Genomic DNA, 9813 nt, shown 5'->3' with positions numbered 1-9813 from the left:
TCTTCTGTTACTATTCTATGAAAAATCCACAGGGAAGTTTTGTTATGTGCATAACAAGACATGTGTCATGTGCAATAATTAAGAGGGGCCATGCCAACATGTCACCTCAGACAAATGTATGTCATTTCCATGGATACGGCTGTACAGTCTGTTAAGTATTATGTAGGCTAAGTCAAAAGGCTTAAAGCAGCATGATGCAGTGGCTACAGCTCTAAAACAAATTTTGTATTTCCCCTGTGTGTCCATCTCTCTCTCAGAGAGTCAGAGTTGCAGTTTTCCTAGCTCAATGAAATATCACTCTAATATACCCAAGATCTCCCAAAAGGGACTTATAATATTGTCTTAATTGTATTTAAAAAAAAATATTTTATATTAAAAAGCTATATTACACACGTAGGCTATAAATGATGACATGAAATGATGCACATTTGAATAAACATTTTCTGAGATGTTGTTATAGTAGGCTATATTTCCCAAGAGTTTTCCTATGGGATACACTTGCGTCACCAACAGTAAACTCCATTTCCACCAAATGCTCAGATTTTTAATTTCCTTATGCAGAATAAATAGAGGGTGGTTCTGCAGTCGATATCTTTAATTGCTCCTGGGCTGTATCAATACCTTCCGGTTTTACTGCTCCATCACGAGCCACTGGGAACGGGTTGCCCGGGAAACGGCCGCATGGCAACAGGATCAGAGCCTGGGGGTTGTCTGCTTCTAGGTCTGCTCCCATTTTACATCGCATTTCCTCACTAGATGGTGTGCAAGCCACTGGAGAGTACACTTCCCCGCACAGTGGGCTCTACATCCAGCAAAAACAAACCTGGGAAACTATACGGCGGACCATTTCTTTACGGGGCTCCGAGGAGGAAAAGTGTGGAAATAAAGCGTCGTTTTCTTTTCTTTTTTTTTGAAGCTAACTCCTCGCTTTTTCTTTTTTTTTTGCAACAAGAAGACTTGGGAGAAAGCGGCAACAAAACACAGCTGCGATGGACATAATGATTGCGGTGCAGGATGCTTGTGTCTCTGGTCAGTGGCTTACTGCGATAATTCTCAGCTTGTGCTGCTTTCTGCCGTCCTGTTTGCCCGCTGGACAAACTGTGGACTATTCCTCGGTTGAAAGTGTGGTCAGCAGACAAGGCGACACGGCTCTACTGAGGTAAAACAAGCTAACACAACTTCACTTTCTCCCGCTCACACTCACTCGCTGTCGGGAGTTCTCCAAATCTCCCATCCGCACACGCTCCTTAAAACCAGTTAATCGTTTTAAAGAGGTCTATTAACTACTTTTTTTGAACGGGGTTATCGCCCAGCGCCTGTGATAAACACACAATAGGCCATTTACCCTCCATCCCGTCCTTGTTTTTGCCTGACAGGGGGGCGGTCAGTGCAGTGCAGTGGCCGCTACGCAGGACGCAGCTCTTGCGACAAGTGAAGCGGCTGGTTCTAACGACAAAGTTTTCTAACATACTTTCCCTGTGTGTACATGAGCTAACAGAGATGATGTGTATTAGGTGTCTATTTGATTTTTACAGCTGCTCGCAAGTGGGTAGATATCGCCGGAATTAAGCAAACTAATAGCCCACCACGGCCGAACGCTTACGTTATATGATGGTCGTTGATTCCCACATTTTCAAATGCTATGAGTGCTAAAAAGAGGAGCTGAAGATACAAAACAGATATTTATTCAGTGCTGGCCAGGCCGTTTTGCTGAATGTAGACTATAGTGTGATGTCGCAGTTTCAAAACGAGGCTGAAGAGTGTTTGTGGTCGCTGTTTATCAGAATCGAGTTCTGACAATGACGCGCTCTCTCCCCCATCCTCCCCCATGTTCCCTCCATCACGTATGCTACGATGCCAGCTGCACAGGTAGCTGCTCATTAAGGAACACATCTACTGGGCATGGGCGTGGCTTGGACCAGTGCACAAAGAAGTTTGTATAACATATTCTATATCTCAGTATATCATCAAACATTAGTTAACAGTTTAAATAATAATAGTACTTTTTTTTATTGCATAAGCTCCAATATACCACTCTTGCAGTTTTCTTTCTAGAAACTATAATTGCAAAAATCTCTGTGCATTTTATTTAATTTATCCCGAAAACTCCACACAAAACACAGAAAAAAAGATGCAAATCTTTGGAGGGCTGTGATAATATCTTCTACCAATATCAAATATCCGCTGTGATGACTCTCAGAAAAGGCTAAAGGGGGCAGGCCTGCCCCATTTCAATATGAATTCTATGGATGTTGACTGAGAGTTGCTCAGTGTGGACCTGAATACAGAGCAGCTAACCGTCTAAAGTTCCACTCAGCTTGGCTTTTAGTCATTGTTGTCTCATACTTGATTGCTGAAGAGCTGAATTGGTTCTGTGGCATAAGGTCGTCATAAGTGGCTGTATGGAGATAAGTGTCTTACTATGAGGGTGGTTTAAACGTGTGTGTTGGTGCTCATCATCACATAATTACCTTGGCAACAGCTAAGGGGTACTCACTATTTTTACCATGTTCTTTCCATGCCTAAAGGGACGACTTGTCAAAGAGACTTACACCTCTGACTGTCTCTTAAGAGAGGGCGCCTAATTCCCTGGTGTCAATCTGGGTTGGCTGTGATCAGCGGCAGAAGCTTTGCCTGAATCCCAATGTTTTATTGGACCAGAGATTATCCCTGGGCTATGAATCAGCTCAATAAACAAGTTTCCTCCCACCCTCTGAATAAGGCAACACTCTCCACAAGCGGGTCATCACCTCAGTAAATGCCATGTAGGAAATGGATAGGGAAAACATTTTCAAGATGCTTTCACTGCCAGGTTCTTATAGTTAATTAATGGGTTATCCAGCACTCGCTGTAACCATTCATTGGCTTTTTTCACTCACGTGAATGCCGCCACTGTGAAGTTATCACTTTGCTGAGCTCACACCTGTTGACCTAATAACAGAGATTGTAAATCTCTTAAACTGCTCTGCTTGCCTCTGGATCGCATCTAGTTGCAAAACACTGTCATCACCAAAGTGATGATAAAGGCCTGATCTGTCTTGCTTCAGTCATTTTCACAAACCACAATGAATCATTGCTTCTACTTTCTTTTTTTCTTTCTGATGTGAGAGCCAGGCATCAAAGCATGAACCATTTCTTTTAGGAACTCAGTGCTGAAAACAGTGCCTGTTTGTTGCATTTCTCTATTTTCAAGACCGCAGACTATTAGAGGGCAATTTTGCTGTGCCCCTAAGCTGATTGCCGGCTAAAAAATGTGAGCATTCTCAAATACTGACAAACCCAGAAGCATGCAATTAGTCACTGCCTCTGGATTATGGAGTAGCTCCCGTGAGGTGCGTCCGCTGTCATATGTTCATTTCCCCCACCTCTTTAATTCTTAGCGCTGCATTACTGCTGCCCTGATTCATGTTGGACAGTGGGTCCACATCAATTAAATGATTTGAACTTCTTGAAGATGAGGAATAGTACGCGAGTGTATCATCACCCTTTTAATCTTTTTTGATTACTTTAAAAGCCATTTTCAGCCTCTAACAAAGGGCCTTGTATTTGAAATGAGTTGTGCTGCTGCTTCTACAGTGTCTTACATGAGTGCATTCAAGTTATGCACGCATGCTGCATTCTTTTACATACTGGAAATCTATGAGCTTTCTATAGGCAGCACATTGTTTCAGAGGAACCACACATTCCTTTCTCCCCCATCCTTTTGCCGATTGCATGTCATTTGGATTCAGTTGAATAAACCTTGACTCTTCCCAGTAAATGACTCAACTGGCAACACATTTGAGGGGGACAGCCAGATGAAAAGACAGTTCCCCATGCTGTCAGGAAACACACAGTATCAGTGACAGACTCTTCCACATGGATAAGCAGCTGTAATCAACAGCAAAGAACGAGTGTCTGTAAATTTAGTCCAGGTAGACTGAAATCTTAAGCATAGTCTGCTATCATACAAATGCTATTTGCAGTACTATTGTTAAAATATGTCTGTCTTTTTATCCTGCTATTTTCTATTTTCCCAATTAAATATGTATGATAGGGTGAGAGCTACACCGATCATGCTTTAAAAGCGACATCTTACGTTCTTCAAAGGCAGAAAATAGAAACCAGGGAAATAAATAGGAGTGAGGCTGTACACACCAGGAATGAGACAATGAGCTTACCTTATTTTTGTCATTTACTTTGACAGTTGGCCCTCAGCCACAGAGAAAGGCCTGCACCACAGGCCCCAGACTCTGTAATGGTGCAAAATTGACCTGTCACTCGTTTGAAAGTCTGGTATTCGTATAAATATAAAATCATTGCCTCATGTCAACAGACCAGTTGATGAAAATCTTTTCTGGCTGTACATGATTGTACTGGAGCTTTGTTTTTTTTGTAGCCTTATCCAGGACAAAAACTGTGCCATGTATCATTTTCCTCAACTGTGTCATTATTATGGCTCTGAAAGGTCTTGACATTTTCTATAAGCACTTGTGCCAGAGACAACATCTAGTTCAAATGGCTCGGTGTCCCCACCCCAACGAAGATGCTGGTAAGGCGGACTAGAGGAATATTAAGTGTTTAAACTCCACAGGACACAATTTAAAGAAGGAGTTGTTGACTATCTCCTTAACGCAGACCACAACCATGGCTGAGAGGCACCCTCTCCACCTTCTCCACTTTCTGCATTTCATCATTTTTCTAATTAGGCCACAGCCAGTTCTGAAGAAGTATAAGCAAGGCTACTTCATCTCCAACAGCTTGGTTGGAGATATAGCAGATATAGTGTGCACATCAGTTAGCTAAAACAAAAAAACCTGGTTTACCTCTTTTGACACACACGAGTCTGTCACTGTTAATTAAATGCCATAATCCCCTCGCCTGTTTGCTGCACCACATGTTTAATATAATCAGTGTTGCTGTCAGCACAATGTTGCTTTGTTTCACAGTCCTTATGCTCATCGTGGTCCCCACTTCTCAAGGATCAAGTGCTGGGCAAGTAATTTGACCTCATTTTTGGCGAGTGAAAGACAGTATCATGATGCAAAACAATGGCCATGGGGGAGGGGCTCCCAGATGGAGTCACCCAGGCACAGATATAACTATTGCAGAGACACTCGTGCTGTCTTATGTAAAAAAAAAAAAAAAATGTGACATTTCCTTTTTAAACAGAAGAAAGCAGACATATTGCTATCATTTTGGGTATGTGCCCTGTTGCTCAAGGGAAGCTGGATATACTAAAGTATTCATCAGATTCATTACTCTGGCATCCATTTGCAATAGATGTGCTTTAGTACAGATGGAAATCCGCCAGTAAGGTGACATTCTAGAGCTTTCATAGCAGCTGCCTCCTTTAAGACCTCCAGTTAACCTCCTCTACAGCATCCATTTGAAAGTCAGAGCCTGCTGACATGTTTTGAATTGTTTTATTCAGCTTGTTTCTGAAATCAGCCGGAGCTCTCAAATAAGACAAGAAATGATCTCACATATGTGAACCTTTTTAGTCTTTTATGTCATAAAGAGATGAATCAAATGGCTCTTTGTGAATTTACAAATGAGCCATATGATAAAGTTCACTCCTCGTTTTAACAATGTACAATGTATATACAGACAATCCAACTAGTGATGGAAGGTACTTTTTTCTGGCTTCTTAAATAAGGAAAATGGCAGAGTTTCTTTTTGTATCATGCCATAATTTATGGCCTCATGTTGTAACTATGTAGTAGAGCAAACATATATTGAAAGCCAAATGAAACTCTGTAAGCCACTGTAAACCATTTCCAAACGGTATGGATTTATATTAATTATTTGTCAGGCAAGTCAATCCATTGTACTTTTTTTTTTAAATTAGGCATTTCTATTTCTAATATATTTCAATTAGCATTAAAGTGATTGAGTGCCCCGGTGAATTAAAGATTAAATAGAAATGTTTTCCTAAGGTAAATCCTTCGAGGCGAATAGATGCTATGCTAGGTTTTAAAGCGTCTTTCTAATATTCTTATAATCACTACAATTATAGGGGATAGGGAAAATGATTTGGGGTGGAAAATGGAGCTTTTACCCGTACCCAGCTGTGAGCATCCACATAATTGCAATAATTCTACAGGAAAATCTCAGAGGAGTGTTTGCGTGTTGTGAAAACGCTATAAACCTCAAAATAAAACTTGATAGAAAGCGACTGGAAAGGCAATAACAGGTTATCTTTTGGGAAATTTTTAAGTGAAGTTGCTGAAGTCTGCTGTGTAGGGAGACGTCTCCTTTTTTTTTTTTTTTTTTTTCACATCTTTTTTCACAGTTTGCTATTTAAATTGAGCATTGGACTGTGATTCGTCCACTTATTATTTACAAGTGTAATCATTACACGAGTGTGGAAGTCAAGTGCGTTAAGTGCTTCAAGAGTTTTTAACAGACTGCTTAAGCAGATAGTTGACTGCATTGATTGTCACTAGACCAATATGTATCAGAAATAACACTGGTTCTGTGCATGTTCTTGTGAATATATATTGTCTTTTTGTTTAGAAGATTAAGCTCCTTTCTCTGAGAGCCAATCCAGAGTAAATTTCTTTTTACCAGCTCTTTTGTTGAGCAGTGTACATCACTTTCTGATCTAAATCATATGCCAACACTTCCTGTCTTTCATCACAGAGAGCTCAAACGATTCCTCAGAGCCCCCTCAATTAAAATCCTTAATCAATCAGTTAGCATCTCCTTGTGTTTCATGATAATTAGTTGTGCTACTCTGACAACATTGCGTAATCTCATCTGGGCCTCCTAAATTGAGCCTACTTATATAGCAGCAAGTCTTGTTATGCCTCTCATGTCAGCAGGTTATAGACACAACTTGCTGACATCCGAGTTTGAAGCCTGTGTGATGTTGAAACTTTGAAACAAAGAGTGCAGGGGTATGTGTGGTACACTTTGCTTGGTATGCTTAGCATGACAAACACCTCCAACCTTTAGTAAGCTTCTGGGAAACGTGATATTTCCTGCTTGGAAATCTCTGCAGGAGGCATAATCGAATATTCCTGAAATCAGCTCTGTTGAGTCCTACTCAGAAAGTGAACTTGTCACGCAATTTCGTCAGACCAAAATCTCCATCTCACCAAGACAATGTGTTTCTGAATTTTTTAAGCCTACAGTATTTCCAATGAGTTTTAGTTGCAGAAGTGAGACTGAATCATCATCTTGGGAGATATTCCCCTAGGATAGAGTGGTTGGTGTCGTTATCTTCAATGTAAGATCTTTATGTGTGCGCATGGTTTGAAGCTGAAGGGACTAAAGGTAAACATTAGTTTGATCCCACAGGAATAATAAATCAGAAATGTTGACATTTGGTTGTCTTAGCGATGCCCTTCATTGAGTTAAAACAATCCATAGGGATTTCAGCTCTTGCAGAGCGTTTTCTCTTGTCCTTTAATGAAATTCACCATTAGCACTGTATCTTGAGTTAGCACTTGAAACATGCATTTCCCTCTTGAGGAAGCATGATTTCAGAGTTAGGAACAGTAAAGATGGCTTGCATGCTGTCCACTACATGTTGAGCATGATACGTGCGACCTTAAATCATCTTCAAAGCAAAGCTTGAATAGCCACTAGAAGCAAGCTAAATATCAGATGACGTGAACCATTGGATCGTTAAAGACTAGAAGAATTTCCATTACTTTTCTGGTTGCCATAGTTCCTCTCAATCAAAAATTGTCAATCATTTTTCAATACTAAGAAATCTTTATAATTACCTTTGTCAGTGTTTTCAACAGTCAATCAAGGAAATTCTCCAAATTAAGAAAGAAGTTTTAACTGTAACCTCTTTTTTAGCACTTCAGTTAGCTCACTCATTGTCACAGTCCACGTTAGCTCGAAACTCCAGCAGCTAAAGTAGATGCGCATTGTCATAATTCATTTGGCTCTTTGTTGGCATGGCTAAAGAATTTTAATTGGAGTCGCTCTGAGCAGGTTTTGGGTTTTGCCTCTCTCTCTCTCGCTCTCGCTCTCGCTCTCGCTTCTCTTCTCTTCTCTTCTCTTCTCTTCTCTCTCTCTCTTTCGCTCTCGCTCTCGCTCTGTCATCTGCATAATGAGTGTGTGGATTTCAGACTGCTGTAAATGTTTGTTGGAGCCGAGGTAATTGGAGAGTTTGCATTGGTAATTATTAGTAAATGGAGAAAGAAGCATTGGAGCAAATCAATATCACTGAGAATACTGCTACCTTTTGTTTTACAGTGGGGTCAGGAGTGAAGGTAACAGAAAGTGTAGGCCTAATTGTCTATGTGAGGTTGGAGTACTGTTGAAATACTGAAACATGTATTACTGAAAAGCTTTTCTTTTAATTTTGTTGTTGATTATATAGGGCCATGACAAATGCCCCTATTGGATACTTGCTGCTTACAGTAACGTAAGGGATTCCCTCATTGATCGGTCGCCGATTGAAATCGGCTGAGTTTTTAGTCCAAATATGCCATCGGGAGATTGTCATTAATGCTTTCCAGTCGCCGATCACGGCGGGGGGGGGGGGGAACAGCCTGCAGTGTGGAACTTTTACAAAGTGTGTGAGACAGATGTAACATATGCCATCTTCAATGTTGACAGAATAAAGATGCCTCGTGGGGGACGCAAGTTACAAACTTATTAAAGTGCTAGAAGACAGCGATGCATGGCAAGTTTGTTAAGCCGACAGCAGAGAGTAAAAAGAAAGGGGCGGAGAAAGCAGGACCCAAATGGCAGGAAAGCAAACCACCTTAGAGAGCACCTGCTCGTATGAGCGTGATAGTCAGAAGGCTAACAACCTCTTATTAAGGTTATATAATGAAGCCTCGAATGTCTGTTAATACAGGAGCGGGCCTCTATTTGTCTGTGTGCGGCAAGCTGGAGATTGTAACGTTTTTTTAAACACAGTGAAAATGTCGTTTTTGAAAGGCTAAACGCAGACAAATATTAATTGAAGCAAAAATATTTTGTTTGATAAAACGTGTTGTGAAGATTATATCTTTTTCTAAAAAAATGTGACTGTGTGTGTGTGTGTGTGTATTAGATGAGCGAGAGAAGACGGATAGATTGTACTGAATGTTTCTGTTTCTGTAAGTTTGAATGTCAACGTTATGAATGAAGCGTCAAAATATTCAGTACAGCCCTACGAGCCACACAACGATATTCAATCTAGGAGGAAATCATCAGGGAGAAAGGCCGAGGATGGATAAAGAGAAGTGGGAGCAAGAGAGGCGGTAATGCTAACGGTGTGAAGGAACACTGACAGGAGGGGAATATTTGTTAAAATATTAACAATCTTTTTCCTGAATCACAGACTCCACCTTAAGCAAAAGCATGTTGTTCACAGAATCCAACAAGTTTGTATTCATACTGTAGAGTCACCGATAATGAAATATAGCTATTCCAGCTGCTATAACCAAACAAAACAACAACAAAACGATCGGTATCGGTTGTGTTTTGGCCAATGTGGCTCATCGACGATCATGAATTGGCGTCTCTAGTAGATTAATAAAAATGTATTTACGCTATGCTGTTTTGGACAGATGGCGCAAATGTTTGTTACTGTAGAGTAATCTGATTTAAACAGGACACAATCTGGTGTTGCTGAAATTTAAATCAAAACAGTCCCCTCAGTACCTGACCTTTGGGAACACAGATCACTATCATCAGTCACAAAGGTTATGGCTGTGTTATGGAAAAGGCCCTCGACTTTCATTGTTTAATAGCATGTTTAGTTATGTGTACTGGTTAAACAACCCCTCTGGAAGCATTCAGTTCTTTAAGGAAGGAAACAATCTAATCTTTAGCCACAACAGACTGTGAAACTCTTGAAAAAAGATAGAGGATTGAGTC

The 9813-nt window shown here is 40.6% G+C and overlaps 1 protein-coding gene across 5 annotated transcripts in view; it reads left to right on the top strand.

Moving 5' to 3' along the window:
* The first annotated feature begins 657 nt into the window (after positions 1 to 657).
* Positions 658 to 9813, top strand: part of negr1 (neuronal growth regulator 1) — a 134790-nt gene continuing 125634 nt past the window's right edge. For all 5 annotated transcript variants that reach the window (XM_029429314.1, XM_029429312.1, XM_029429313.1 and 2 more), the window contains exon 1: positions 658 to 1159. In XM_029429314.1, the coding sequence (XP_029285174.1) occupies positions 990 to 1159 (170 nt within the window). In that variant the 5' untranslated portion in view covers positions 658 to 989. The remainder of the gene's footprint in view (positions 1160 to 9813) is intronic.

Source organism: Cottoperca gobio, chromosome 4 (assembly GCF_900634415.1).
Source record: "Cottoperca gobio chromosome 4, fCotGob3.1, whole genome shotgun sequence".
Taxonomy (NCBI): Eukaryota; Metazoa; Chordata; class Actinopteri; order Perciformes; family Bovichtidae; genus Cottoperca; species Cottoperca gobio.
Note: the sequence above shows the minus strand (reverse complement) of the source record. Positions and strands in the feature narration are given on the sequence as shown.